Source organism: Crocodylus porosus, unplaced genomic scaffold, assembly GCF_001723895.1.
Source record: "Crocodylus porosus isolate Cpor-Errol unplaced genomic scaffold, CroPor_comp1, whole genome shotgun sequence".
Taxonomy (NCBI): domain Eukaryota; kingdom Metazoa; phylum Chordata; order Crocodylia; family Crocodylidae; genus Crocodylus; species Crocodylus porosus.
The window spans coordinates 56,085,654-56,101,362 of record NW_017728947.1 but is presented as its reverse complement, the minus strand read 5'-3'; the positions used below and the strand labels follow the sequence as shown (position 1 = coordinate 56,101,362).

The window sequence follows — 15,709 nt, the reverse complement described above, 5'->3', positions numbered from 1 at the left end:
GTAATAGCACGATCTGGGTGTACGTGAACAGCCTTGCCCCTCTTCAGCAAAAAGACAAGTCTATAGAGACAATTCAAGCCTGAATACCCTTCCACTGATGACACTCATGGAAGAGGTGGGCACAGATTAGAAAATACATCCTTCTAGTGCATACTACACTGGAGATGTGATTAAGCAACACACTAATACAGAACAATGACAAACAGTTTATCTTTACAGAAAGTTCTTATCAATGGTCTATTAGAAAGCATGCAGGAAAGGTGTACCTAGCTCTACCAGCCTCTTTGGACAGCATGTAACCATAACGGTGGACGAGTCCCACATATTATCATTGCATAATCAGATTTCACTCCAGCTCCAAAATTCTCTGATCAAAAATTGTTGGATCAGTTGTTTTTGCACACAATAAGCCTCTGAATCACAAAGCCAATCAATCATTGTACAGCTCAGAAGCAGTCTTGCTCTGTAAAATGTCCAAAGCTCAAGAGTCAAAGCTGTTTAAAACTTTAATTGGCAAGTTGGTGGTTCAACAACATTCCAGAAATTAAACATGCAGAGAGAGCCAAACACCTGACTCCACTAGAGAGATCAAGTCTCATGGACTACCCCATTATTCTTCCCTTGCATCAACATGGGAAACATTTGCAACAGAAGCAACTAGTTACTAACTAATCTGATGTGGGAGTTTTCTCTAGGCCTTAAACTCAACTTTTAGGCCACAAAAATGTATTTCCCACAAGGTCTGTAATCTAAGCAGATCTTCAGAATGCAAATACTGACTTCAGAAAGGAGAAGAATCTAATTTTTCCTTAATGAGATTTAACAACCCAGAGCTCTTGACATTGAACGTTAACACCTTTTGTATACCATAATCCAGAGCTCTTTACATTGAAGATTAACACTTTTAGTATTGTATTCCATTTTCAAAATTTTACTTGCTGGCACTGAGAAGCTCAGTCACTCTCACGTGCCAACTATAGTTTAACAAGCAGTTCACTAGAACAGACAGATGTTTTTCCTTCTCCCTGCAACCAGCATGTATAACACAGTAGAAGCAATCTGAAGTTTAACTACTTAAGTCAACATTAAGCATGGCCGAACACACTGTCCTTTCAGTTCTACAAAAGTTTCTAAAAGAGCCTATTCAGACACTGAAGCTACTGAGGGATAGAGGGGGAAGAGGGGAAAAAAAACAAAATACTTAATTCCTTTATTATAAAATTTAAATAATCACAACATTTACACAAAAAGAACAAAGTTACATACAATGTGTTCAACTTAAGTGCATAGCTTCAAGACTACCAAATAAATAAATGAAGACCATGCACCAAAGCAAATTATACACTTGTGGAAAAGTAACGTAAACAGAACTAGCTCAGCACCCAGAGATATTGTGTGGTTGTATTAGCAGCCTTGAACAAGACTAGCTCCCTTCATTTTCAGGCTTCTAACAGTTATTTGGGGGGCTGCTAGTAGAAGTCTAGAAGACAAGGAGACTAGAGCCCCTTGTTTTCAAGGTTTCTACTTGTAGACCTCTGACTCCTTACGCTTTCTGGCACAATTAAGTGGAGTACCACTAGTTACAAAGTAGACAGATATGGTTACCATTACTGATGCAGTTACCCCCAGTACACTCCGGTTACAAAGCAGACATTTGGGTTGAAAAATGTTATGCCTGTAAGCATTTCATGCACCTAGCAGAGCTTGCTACAAAATAAGCCAGATCTGTCCAACTGGGAGCCTGCAATATCTCAGACAAACCAGTGCTTGCCACAGACTAGCTTCTGATCTTATGCTGTCCTTGCAGCAGCAACAGTAGCACATATGGTACCCAGGACAGACAAGGCTTTATTTTTCTGCAAAACTGAAAGTGAAATGCTTTCCACGGTGGCACACTGAAGACATGCACAGTTCACTTTACTACATAACACAGTCGGCCCCGACTGATTGCCAATTTGCTTAAATTGGGGATGTCCAACTTGTAAGTGACATGGTGCCACACACCCCATGGACACCTGCCTGCAGCACTGTATGTGCGGTGCCCTGGCTGCCCATCCCCCTATGGCTCCAATTGCAACAGCAGCAGCTGAGGACAGGCTCCTTCCTTCCATCCTCCAGTTTCTACATCTTGGCCCCACCTCAGGGGATGGTGCAACAGTGGCACAGGGGAATCTGCTGGATCAGAGTTCCCATGCAGCATGGGAGTGGCTGAGGACCTGAGGGTGAGGCTGGATCATCTGAACAGCCCAGATGTAAGCAATGGGCAATCAACTGGAACGGACAATGTGTTGTGTAGTAAAGTGAACTGTGTAGTTCTCCAGCGTGCAATAATCTAATATGCTTTTACATTGGGTAAGATCCCTGACAAAGCCAAGGATTTACCTGTAGACATCCAGAAATTGTTGTGATAAAACTCAAAATCAACATGAAGTTAAGTCACTGTACCTTCTCTAATTTGTTTATTTTGCTTATCTGCCTGGACAGTATGTTTTATTGATCTTCTTGTACATAAACAACTTCTCATTTGTGTGGGTCTTTCATACAACTGAGAAAAACCTCTATAAAGTAAGAAAAACTAAAACTAATGCTACAGAAAATGTGAAGGTGACTCAGGACCAGGTAAAGTACACAAACTGTCAACCAGCTAGATTGCAAGAGAAATCACTTCTTCTTGTGATCTCAAGTTATCATTAGATGCATATATTTATGGCCATACAACAAGTTGTATGGTATTATTTGAGAAACAGCATGCAATACAATGTGTAGATAAGTTTGCATGTTCAATGTCAAATATATCTTATCCTGTTTTATGAAGGCAAGAAATTTAATATTGTATTGACATATTGTATTTGACATAATACAAGTTTAGATAATATTTATGCAAAATGAATCACTGCCATCAATTTAAATCAATCATAATGGTAGCAGAGCTCTGCTCATTGCTTACAGCAGGAAACTATATTAGGCCTCCTTTGGATACAGTCAAGAAGAACCCATCATAAAAAATTAACTGGAAGCAGTCTGATTTTTAACGATGGATTCTCTGAATGTGTGTTATATATTTTAAATCCAGATAATGGACTACATAGTCATACACGTCTGTTGATGCAAGGGGCATCTTGTTTTGAAGACAAGAAACTGACTTGTCTAACGCTTCTCCACTTCAAAAATACTGATGCTTTCTCCTGAAGCCCTACATGCAGTTTGATGAACCTTTCTTAAAACCGTCTTCATTTTACTTGGCACTATAAGCCTCTGGAACATCTATAGAAGAAATCAAGAGAAACAACAACAACAACAACAGCTACTAACCCCAGTAAAATAAGAGGAACAACAAAAAAAAAAGGTGTCAGGTCATTAATAATCATCTAACTTTTAAGTTGCTATCCCCACAGCCTGTGCAGCTGGCTAGGAGTTTGCCTTTCAAGGATACAAGTAGTTCCTTTGTAAGGGGCTAGAGAGGGGCCAAAGGAAACAGCACAGAAAGAAAATAAAAGGCCTCACCAGATCAAGTTTTTGAACGCAGGACGTGCAGCTATCTGCAAGTCAGTTGCATGAAATGAGATTCCTAACCCTCTCATCACCTTCCATTTCCAGCACACAGCCCTAGGATAGACAAGTAACTTTCCCAGGTCTCTCAATACCAAAAAATAGAGATGAGCTGACTTCAACACCAAGGATTTTGCACTTAGTTGGGATCATATGGCCACAAATACCATAGCAGCTGAGCACTTATTTATGTCTTGTTATAGGAAACAAAAATAGTTTGACTGAATTCCAGAGAAAGCCTTCTTGTGTACAAGCACCAACTTTTCTCCATTTCACATTTATTCCTCACATACATATATGTGTGTATGTGTGCGTCATCATCAGCAAACCCTCAATTCAAGAATGATCTCTACCACGGCTCACTGATGGGTTTTGAGGCGACTCAAGAGTCCAATCCTTGAGCCACAAACACATCTCCAGAAGTTACAGGTCTTTCCGCAGGTGAGAGCAGGCTGCCAGCTGGGGTTTCTCTCCTTTTCCTTGCTTGTCTCTTCTCTGCTTCAAGGGCAAGACACTTTACCTTGAAATAAGCTGCCACTTGCCTGAGGTTGTGGTGCCATTGGGGTTGGCTGGCAGGTAGATCCTTCCACTGTTGATGTCAGCATGCATTTTCTTGAGTTATTCCTTCAGTGTGTCCTTGTAGCATTTCCCTTGGCCATCGTGAGATCTCAGGCCATTACTAAGCTGAAAGTAGAGCACTTGTTTTGGGAGTTGAGAGTCAGGCATCCACACACAATGTTCACTCCAGCAAAATTGGTGCTTGAAGATCACCAACTCAATAGTGGTAACATTGGCTTCAGCAACAGAGCTGGTGTTTGTGTGGCAATCTTCCTATTTGATACGGAGGATTTTCTTTGGTGATTTTCTTTGGTGATCTCTCTCCAGGCTCGTGTGCATGCATGCGTGGGCACACGCACGCACGCATACGGGATGATGCTGCCTTGAGCAGGGGGCTGGACTAGATGACCTCATAGGGTCCTCTCCAGACCCACTTCCTAGAGTTATGACTAAGATATGCAAAGATTAACTCAAAATAACTTATTCTAAAAGCAGCAATTCTAGTCCCTGAATTCAGACTACCTAAAATATCCTAAACATACTACATTCCCAATTCCAAATTCTTGTTGCTAGAAAGCCATTTCTGAAAGACCCATCAGTATCATTAAACTATTAGGTGAACATTTGCAACTACCTGATACGTATTCCCCAGTCCAGAAAGAAAAATAATTACCTGCCATCTTCTGCTCAAGAGCTCCCTCAGGCCACCTCTTCTTAGAGCCAAACTTTGAATTAGCTTGCATGATCCAAATGAAAAAAATCTCTCTCAATAACTGCTACCAGCACCACTGGTCAGTGCGCTATTTATTCATACCAATTAACAAGAAAAAGAAACCAGGAGTCTACTAGAAAAAGCAATGACTCAGTATATATTTAGAACATTTGCTGTGAGGATTGTTATACGCCCCAACTCCTGAGGAGTTTCAACAGCCTCCTCTTTTCTCCTTTACAACAGAAAACAAAAAGTTACATACCACTGGTGACACTCGGAACTTTGATCTCCTTTCTGTATGGCTGCCTCTGCCTCTTCTTTCCCTGTAGAGTGATGTAAGAAATTTAGTTACTTGCACTCTTGATAAATTAGTGTTTCCCATCTCCCAAAGTACTAGTCTCTACAATGACAGGAAGGTGTAAAGCAACTATACATTTATCAGTTACTTGGCTTTGAGAGTATTTTGCAAATGGTTTCATGCTCTGGGCATCCAAGACCATACATAAATAACCTCTATATATAATTAAGACCCATAGCTGACATCTTGGATCACTAGCATGGCTTCACAGCATGCTTGACAACTGTTTTGAATGCAGAAGACTGTTAAAGTTTTTCTTGGGTTGTAAATTAAATGGGTTCTGTGAAAGTTTCATTCTAAAGACCATTTCAAGGAAGGTTTAAGAAATAATCCTCATCTTCTCCACCTGTTCCAAGTGCTTAGGGTCTTAAGATGTTCTAGCTGCAAGCCCTTTTATGTATGAGGTACATAAATTCAAAATCTGAAAATTAAATAACTACTTTAGTTTTCTGAAAGGAAACACTTGGGTAAATGAGACTAAATTAAATTGTAAATTATTTCTTAAATCTAACAGTTATAGAAATCTTAATTTAAATGTCCTGTTTTTGTTTACAGCCATCTACAGTGTTGAAAACACCAAACAAACAACATTTGGCCTGGTGAATTAGAATCAGAAAACAAAACTGATCAAACTTCACTGAGGAAATATAGATAAAAAGCAAATGAGTTTTAAATGTTTATGTATCTTAAAGTGATAGTACACTAAGTAAGCCTTTTTAAGCAAATTACATCAGAAACATTTATTTTGATGGTAAAGATGACACTGAATGCAGATACATGGTTTTACTGTAAGCTTTGCTTCACCACATACTAAAAGCAAACCTGTATATCTCTAAGTAGTAACGGGGATGTAACCATAATACTTTTCTGGAAACTAAACCCAACATATCACTACAGAGATTGTTAATCCATTCCTAAAGAAAAAAGGTTTAAAGTTAATAAACTCCTCCCCCATATAGTTTCAAAGGGTCTGGTGGCAGAGCAGGTAAGGAGGTATCGAGATATGGAGCCAGAGGTGTGAATCTGAGCCCCAATCTAGAGTGATGCAATGGGCTTTCCCTGGGTACACTCGGTTATTCGGGCTGGAGAATGAAAGGCAGTCCAATTTGATGTCTGGGCATGGCTGGTTAAAGAAAAAGGCATCCCTTACCCATGCTACTTGCTAAGCTTGGGAGAACTTTTGACCTTACACTCATTGTTCAAATGTTTAAAGTGCACAGTTTATAAGCCTAAAGCACAAAAAATCAGCTCCAGTAAACATGATGCCATACATATATACTACTCCTTACCATCAGAAGCATATGATTTTTTCTCATCTGCATCCTCTGTGATATCATACAGATCACTGTAAGCTCGGATTAGGCGCCAAAGGAAACTGTTATGGTCCTTATACTGCAGGCAGAACATAAATATTGGAGATGATTTACTTCAAAGATTTTTTTCCACCAATTTTCAACGGGAGGACAAACAGAAAGGATATTAAGTATTATGTGGTAAGAGCTGTTATTATGCATAACAGATCTTTTACAAACCAAGGTACACAGAGTGAACACCTTTTACAACTTCAAATTGACCCAGACTGACAAAAACTGAAGTGGAGGCTGAAGAAAGCAAAAGCACAAAATTCATAATTAAATTCCAAATAAAATGGAGCTCAAAATAGGACTAATTTATTGTGTCATGTTGTAAGTGCTCATGCCACATGACAGGAATTTTAACAAAGATGGGAGCACCGAGACCAGACATCCACTTGTTTTCATTTATCTTCAGAGACAAGAAATAAGTCACAATTCTAGACCATTTCACAATTCAGTTTAATTATTTAGTGGTTCATGTGTTGCATTTCAGTCAGCATAAGATTGGACATTTTCATATTCTGGCTCTCAGAACACCCATGCAGTTATTGTGGCTGGATGGCCAAGGCAGGAGGGGAAACGGTCCATCAAGAAACACAAGTCAATTCACTTCTTGCTAAAACAAACAAATAAACCCACCATTCTCCTTCTCTTCCTCCTCAAGCTTGGCTCTATAAAAATGAGGCCTGTGCAAAGCAGCTAGTATTCGCTTCAGATTTGGATTCTGCCAATTCGGGGGGCAGTAATTCAAACCACTGTCCAGAATTGATTCCGCCAAATCTCTGAATCACACAGGCCCATCCCCCACCCGATCTCCCTGCCCCAGCAATGGCTGCCCCACCTGCCTGCACTTTGAAAAAAAAAAAAGCCTGCACTCACCAGATGATGCTAGGTGGGGTGGGGGGCAATCCCCATTGCCCCACGCTGTGTGGGGGGCTCTGAATGAGCCCCCTGATGCCCACCTGCTCCCCGAGCACCCCCCACCCTAACTCTGGCCCTATAAGAAACATCCCACCTCGCACTCACGGGTTTCTGCCCAGCAGAGGGCAATGCCCACTGCCCCACACCATGTGAGAGCTCTTCCATGAGCCCCCTGAAGCCCCGAGGCCACTCTGGTGAGTTCGGGGTTTTTTGGGGGGTTCTTTTTCTTAAAGGGCCGGAGCTGGGGCGGGCAGGACAGCCATGGGGGAGCTGGGAGGGGTCGAGGGGCTCGTGGTAGAGGTCCCCCCCAAAGCGTGGGGTAATGGAGGCAGCAGTGATCACCCCCCTGCCAGGCAGCACCCAGTGAGTGGGGGCTTTTTTTTAAAGGGCCGGGGACTAGGCAGGGCAGCCATTGTGGGGGCTGAAGGAACAGGCAGAGAATGGGGCCTGGCAGGGGTCCCCCCCATGGTCCCCACCCCATTCCTCCAGCTCCCCCTTCCCCGCCCCCTATTTACCAGCTTTGAGTCCGGCTCCAGCTCCCTGCTGCAGCAGGTGGGGACTTCCCGTGTCACTGAAGCTCTCAAAAATCGATTTGGAGAGCTTTGAATTGATTCAGACCTTTTTATTGGTCCTGATTCAATTCAGATTTGGAGATTCGGCCACCAAATTGGGCCAAATCTCCTCTAAATCGAATCGATATCCAAAGCTTTGCACAGCCCTAGTAAAAATGCTAAATGTTTAAATTGAAATCCAACCCACTTGATAATTTCCCTTTAAGTTGGGTTATGTTGGATAATACATCCCAATACATTTAAAGAAAGCGTGAGGCACTTTCAAAAAGGAAGTTGCAAGCATATTAAATGCATTCCTGGCAGGGTCTGTCACTATTTTTTTTTGAGACTCCTTTCTAAGAAATACTACTGATTAAAAGCAGGGCGGGGGCGCCTCAAACCCAGCTGAGACCCTGAGTCAGAACTGGTCCCTGGGGCTACTTGTGGGTCAGATCTGGCCTGGAGCATAGGGCAGCATCCATAGCCTAGTGTGGTGGCAGTCACCACAGTAGCAGCCACAGGCAGGCAGTTGCAGGACAAGTGAATGCTGTGCTACACAGCCTTCAGTGGCAGGCAGGTGAGCAGGGCCACAGGGCCTGGGATTTCATGGCAGGCCATGCTCAGAACTGAGTACACCCCCATCTTCTGGTAGTTCATTGGTAGCCCAGAGGGCCAGATGGAGTGATTCCACAGGCCAAATCTCATCTGCAGACTTTGTTTGATACCTCTGGATTAAAGTAGCATGCTATTACTTCCTTCTGAACTATCTATGCTCTTTCAGTTTCAGTGTTAAGGTCACAGCAGACAAACATTTTTTCCCTTTCCACACTGGTGCCTACAGAAAGAACAAGTGATATAATTTCCTTTGTTAGCTATTCCATGCTTAGCTAAATACTACCATGCAGCTGAAAGCAATCACAGCAGAAGTAGCCACTCCAGCTCTAAGCAGAGTAAGAAGCTGGGTTCTTAGGCCCATGCAAAGCTAAAGGCTCTCTGCATCACTGGTGAGGGGAGCCACAGATCTAGCACTACAATGTCTGTAGCCCTGCATTAAGACAGGAGGGCTGTAAGCCCGTCCCCAAAGCTAAAAGCCCTCCCTGTTGCTAGGAGCAGAGCTAAACATACCCAAGCAGCTTCAACAGCAGGAATAAAGACACAATGGCACAGACTTTAGTGTGGGCGAGGTACCTGAACAAAAACCTAGGGTCCCTAATGGAGTTGTGGCAGAAAGGTCTTCAGTGTAGGCTCCACATCTCTGCTGCTATTGTTATCCATACTATAATAATAGCACCTTGCTGTTGCAAAGTAGACTTATGCCAAGTCAGGGGAACCAGTTCCAACACAAATCTTTATGACAGACAGAATGTGAGAAGATACATGTAAATAAAAGTCAAGAGTCAAGCCATTTATTTGATTGTTGGGGGCATTAAAGACCAGCTCTGTTATACTTCTAAACAACCTTATGACCAGGGCCATTGATTCCCCACTATAGTTGTAGTGTGAACTGGGTCTTATATAGCGACTCATAAATAAAATCAATTTGTTTTGCCCTCGTTATTTTGTTGAACACGTACAATTCTGCTGGGGAATAAAATTGAACTTTACCACCAGTTTACTGTTAAGCAGCAGCTGGAATCCTTCTCTCTTCTCTTGTTCATTCCCATTATGCAACTGGTCAGCCTGCTGCAGGAGCTGCTCAAGTTCCTCCTCCACTGTAGAATCCACGATTAAAGCTGTTTCATCCTCATTGACTAGATCTAGGGAATCCTTCCGTGCAGTCCTCACTGTTTCACAGCTCACTTCATCTTCCCCCTCTTCACTTTCTCTCTCCGACTCCCGATCGTAATCGGACTCTGCATTGGCTGTGCTGTACCTTTCAGAAAATACACACTTTGTAATCCATCATTAAGTTACACAACATGTACTCAGAACAAGATGCAGGGTGACAGTTTTACATAAAGCTTTAACAAGACAGGGATGACAATAATCTAGTAAGTATCTTAGGTCAAACTGTTTCCAGTGGCAAGGGGTATACGCCACAAGGTAACCTCTAGAACTGTGCAGAACACCATTTTAAATCCCTTACAGCATTTTCACTAATCATTATAACAAGTGGAAAAAGGCAGAGAGAGAAACTCAAAGGAAGCCAGCACAAAACTCAAGCAACAGGAGTTCACTTCCAACTTCTCTTCTGCAAAAGTTCTTTTACAGCATTTAATTTTTAAGGCCTAAAAAAGATGTATATTGAACAGAACTGCCAAAGAAGAGCACCTAGGAAATTATAGACTACATGGTAGACATTTTCAATAGGAAACAACAGATTCATCTGGGTGGCAGATGCAACTTGATGTTTTTGATGTAAGCCAAAGAATTTCAAACACAATAGCATTCTTGGCAAGCTCCAGTATTTTGATCAGGTGTGTGACCAGTAAATATGAAGCAGATTAGTCATGCTGACATGTGGAAATGTTTGAAAGTTAGATAATCAAAACAAATTTATGTGTACAGAAAGCCAAGTCATTATCACTGGCAACCCTGTGCAGTCAAGGGTGATTGTCCTCCATGATTGCCTTATCTGTGGGTCCAAAGGTGGCTGACAAGGCCAATCCAGGATCGACAGGTTCTAGTGCAACTCAGGCACGTGTTTCCATGCAGCATGGGTGGTTCTAGATTTTTGGATTGGTTCATGACATGGCCGTTTCTGCTGCTTCTGTTTCTCCATCTCCTGTTGTTGTGAGGTTTCAAAGTACTGAGATCTTTGCATTTGGGATGCCCCTGGGTGATAGTCTCCCATGAGCTGATATAAAAGTTGCATTTTTTCAAGTGGGCCTTGAGGACATCCTTGAAGCGTTTTCTCTGTCCTCCTAAGCTTATGCCTCAACTAACCTGGGAGAATAAAACTTGCTTTGGAGTCTGGAGTCAGGTATCTGGATGACGCGGCCATCCCAGTGAAGTTGATGTTGAATGATTATTGCCTCAATGCTCATGGCATTTGCTGAGAGGACACCGATGTTGGTGTATTCGTCTTCCCACTAGATTTGAAGGATCTTCTGCAGGCAGCGTTGATGGTATTTCTCCAGCAACTTGAGGGGGTCTCCTGTACATTGTCCACATCTCAGCTCTATACAGTAAGGTAGGGATCATGACTGCTTGTTAAGCCATGAGCTGGGTTTCAAATCTGATGTTGATATCTTCAAACACCCATTTCCTTAGACATCTGAAGGCTGCACTTACATTTGACAGGAAGTTGGATTTCTTCATCCATGTCAGCCTTTTGTGATAGATAGTTTCTGAGGTAAAGGGAATATTCAACATTTTCCAGAAAAAGCCAAGTAGCAGATGAGCAATATAAAGATACAATATTTATATAACAATATGCAATTCTTAGCTATTAAAATGGTCAGGTTATACAAAGCAAAATAAAGCTCAGACAAAATTTTTTTCCAAAGCCTGTCTTAAATTAAGCTCGTTAAATTATGTTCAAGTGTCTGAATAAGTGACCTGATTTTGGAAACTGCTAAGTACTTATCAGCACCCACCAAAACCAGGAGGATTATTTAGATAGGTTTACAAGTCTAACTTTAGGTTTTAAGTTTGACCTAACTTGTCCTCTTTCAAACTCAGATGGAAGCTCTTAACTAAGGATGGGAAATAAAGTTAGCCCTAACAATTTCAGAAAGAACCATTTTAAATTCAGGGTTTGCTCAAACAGTAAGGGAAACAATCTCCAATATCCTACCCCAATTCCTTTAAACTTTTCATTCCAGATCCTGACTGCAATTGTTGGAGTAGTGAACAGGAAGATAAGCAGTCTCTGTAACTAGAACCCAAACAACAATAAAACTTTAAAAGCTTAATATCTGTGCAAAAGGGAAGCCCCTGGAGAACTGCTGTTATGCACTCCCTACAGTTGGGCATGTTAAATTGTCATGACATTCTGCACTAGCTGAGACGTCCAGTGTTCTCTAGAGGTAGCTGTAGTGTTCCCTATGTGAAGTTATCAAACCAGTAGACAAAGCATGTGCCAAGGTCTATGTCTAAGATAGCAGTCGCAGTGAACTGGGTTAAACAAAGGTGAGAAGAATGATTCTTGGCTACCAAAGTAATAATTGTCTGAAGTCATCAGGGATTCAACTGTATTCTAAAGAGAAAGGCATCTGAAGAGAAGGGTTAGCACAGATCCCCACCCTGAGGCACCACCATGTGGTATGATCGTATCAAATCTCAAACTAAAGCAGTATATTGCCACTATGTTGATGGAAGAGAGGTGGTACAGAAATCATGCTGAAGATTCAGTAGGTAGCATTATTCCATTTAATTCCACAGGTAGGTACTGTAATCCATCAACATAGTGATAGATTACTATGGTGTTCCCATATTTTGAATGAGTTGTAAAATCTAATGTCCTTACCACTTCCTATGAAATAGTCATAAGACATTCCTTAATGAGTATATGGTACTAAACTTTGATTCCTCAGTTAAACTCAATTTGAGTGGCTACATTTAACCTCCCCAAATCCCCTTTGCAGTTTCAATTTACTGTGCACCAGTGCAGTGTTTTGTGGGCTACCAAACAGCAAGTGTGCTCCTCCTAAGCAACAGTTTAACAGTACCTGAAACTATTTTTATATTTAAGGAGAAAAAGTCATTTTCATTCTAAAGGATCTAAAAAAAAGTAATCTTGCCACAGAAAAGTAAGATCTGAAGAAGTTCACCACTTTAAAAACCCCATTTCTTCCTTCCTTTTAAAGAAAAGATGGACACCACTCAATGCAGGGCTTGTGTGCATGTTTTTTCCCCTCTGCATTCAAACTCACTTTGACATGGCTCATCTGAGATGCTGCCAGTTTAAAAAAAAGAGAAGCAAGCAAAACTGAATAACTTTATAAAAGCAAACGTATTTAAAAGGATCCACAGGTTTAGATGTTATCCTGATTTTCTCAAATTTAGGAAGATGGGAAGTTCTTAAATGCCTTAATATGTCAAAGTCCTTGGCTGGCACATTTCCTGAATGGACAACAAAAAGTGCACGCTATTTGGTGCTAAAAATCACAAGGAAAAAGAAAATGGGGCAGAGGAGTCTGTTGGACCTTCACAATGCCAGAGACACATAAGGAAATTAACTTCTATACCACAATACTTCTTGCTGCTCACGATATGGAACAATTTGAGTCATTTGGAAATGAAATGTGAGGATGGCTTATAATGTGTTTGGCTTATAATGAGGAGGAGAAGGAGATTTATAGGATTTAATTAAAAGGCAAAAGAAAGTAGTTGTCAAAACAAAGATGCCAATTAATTTTTATCTTTTGAGGATAACTTTCTCCCTCCCAAGTACCCCTACATATCTAGGTTGCCTTTTCCAAAATAAGTTTTTCCCATACTGATTTTCTATAGGAAGAAATACATTGTCTACATTTCCAAAGGTAATGTTGTGTGATAGCACAGAATATTTTGATTTGGTTGCCAGGTGGCTGCTATACATGGCTGTTCAGGACAGTGAAATACAACTTCAGTTTCACATAACAAAACTGCTTTATATCAGGCCAGGGTCCATCCACCATCCACTAATTCACCACAGTGACTCTTAAATCTCCCTGTAATGTTTTAAATTACTGACATAGAGCTGAGCCGCATTATCTAAATATATTCTGACAAACAAGAAAATTAGACAGCAGCAGTGACTCAGAACCCAGCTTCCAGATGCTTCAACCTGATTTACAGACAGGTAGCACAGAGTAGGGATCACCAACATACAGCCCTGAGGTTCACTGAATTTGGTGGCACGTTGGTGACAGAGGCTTACCCTGTGCACCTGCCAAGGCTGAGTGGCAAGGATCTCTTCCAGGTCTGGTTGGTAAGATGCTATTACCATTCAGCATGGGGGTAGGGATAAGCATGGCCTGGAAGAATCTCTGCTCCCACCATGGCAGTGGTGGGCACAGCTGCAGCAGAACGCTGGCCTGCCTCAAGACCTAAGCTGGGTTGTTCTGACCTGTGGCTCTGAAAAGTTGTAGACTACTAGCATCAAGAATATCCGTCATCTTATTCTTCCAACTCACTGTACTCTCTTGCACACACTTTTACTAGCCAATCCCTTACAATATTAAGCAGCAGGGCTCCTTTCCCAAAGATGTCAAAAAGCTCACAGGAAATAGGAGCTAGACAGAAGCTGAAAATTGGCTGTGCAAACATCAAGTATTGCCAATCCTGAGAATTACGTTAATCAAAATCACAAGATGATTATGTCAAATATAACAACTAATCCAGGTTTAAGCCTGGGTTCATATTTTCTGAGACTAAGATAGCTAGAAACTCACTAAAGCAGCAATGGAGTGCTGCCACCTAACACCCCATGCTGCCGCTGTTTTGCCTCTTGCCTCCACCCCCTATCCGCTCTTTGGCACAGCTTTGGAATCATGGCACTGCTCCTCCATGCTTAGAGCACTCTGATTGGCCATTTCTGTCAGCCAATCAGAGTGCAAATAAAGCATTACGGACAGACAGACAGACATAGGCTTTTGTAATATTAGAATGATTCCAAGAGCTTGAGGCTTTAAGAAATATCATAAAATAGGATAAGCAGGGATCTGGGTTTTCCGTTTCCCATGGAAAAACAGTGTAAACCGTGGATTTTACCAGAGGCAAATGCGGATTTCTCATTTTACAAGAGAACCCCGCAGATTTTGCCATTTTGCAATAAGCTCCCTGCAGGGTGGCAGAGTTCCAGCCTGCAGGGAGCTGGGAGGGAGTGGGAAGAAGGCAGAGAGACAGGGGGTGCCACATGCACATGGCCCCAGGCAGCCTGAAGAACAGCTCCAGTAGGTAAGCGGTAGGGAGAGGGAGCTGGGCAGAGCTGAGGCTATTGCCCAGCCTGGCTGGGCTTGGGGCCCAGGGCTGCAATGCTTAGCTGCAGGGCCCCAGCAGGGAGCAGGATGGGGCTATGAGTGTCTCATCTGGGGGAGGGGGTGGGCTGGCTCCCCACTGCCATGCACACTCCCAGGTGGGTGAGGTGGACCTGGACTCCACAGATCTGTACCCGGGGCAGATGCAGGCTGCAGGCTCCTGCCCTGCTTCCCTACCCTGGGGCCTCCGGAACCTAGTGGGCATGAGCAGGCACAGCTGGGGACAGTGGGGCCACATGGGGATTTCCTCGCTGCTGCTCCCTCCCTCCCTCCCCTGGTGATGCGCTTCCAGTGCCTGCTGCTGCTTTGAGGAGCACAGCCCCACACCACTGCCTTCACTGCACCCTCGTGCACAGGATGCGTGTTGCCGAGGCAGTGGGGCAGGGGAAGAGGGGCAAGTAGATCCCAGCATGGCCCCACTGTCCCAGGTCATGCCTGCCGGGCTCCAGAGGCCACGGAAGCAGGGCATCAGCTTGAGCGCAGCCTGTGCTTGCCCTGTATACAGCTATGGGAGGCATGGTCCCCCCACTCCCACCCAGGACTGCATGCAGTGGCAAGGAGTCAGCCCACCCAAGTCCGCAGCAGGGAGAGTGGGGGCAGGCATCAGGGATTTTTTAGCAGAGAATTTGGCATTTTTTATCAGGGAAAACCAGGATCCATGATGATCAGCCTCACAATACAATCATGAGATTTGGCATCACCAAAAGTAATGGTGGGACCAAAGGTAGAGGGGGACGTTCCTGTCTGTGTCCTCATGCTCTGCTGAAAGATCTCAACAAGTCATAATTGCCACTTCATGT

At 42.8% G+C, this 15,709-nt stretch overlaps 1 protein-coding gene across 1 annotated transcript in view; it reads right to left on the bottom strand.

Moving 5' to 3' along the window:
- The window catches only part of RMDN3 (regulator of microtubule dynamics 3), a 71,692-nt gene that overhangs the window by 35,543 nt on the left and 20,440 nt on the right, over nucleotides 1–15,709 (bottom strand). Inside the window, exons 4-6 of the mRNA XM_019552039.1 lie at nucleotides 9,610–9,877; nucleotides 6,467–6,569; nucleotides 5,082–5,142 (exon numbers count right to left, since the gene is read on the bottom strand). Coding sequence (XP_019407584.1) covers nucleotides 5,082–5,142; nucleotides 6,467–6,569; nucleotides 9,610–9,877 — 432 coding nt within the window. The remainder of the gene's footprint in view (nucleotides 1–5,081; nucleotides 5,143–6,466; nucleotides 6,570–9,609; nucleotides 9,878–15,709) is intronic.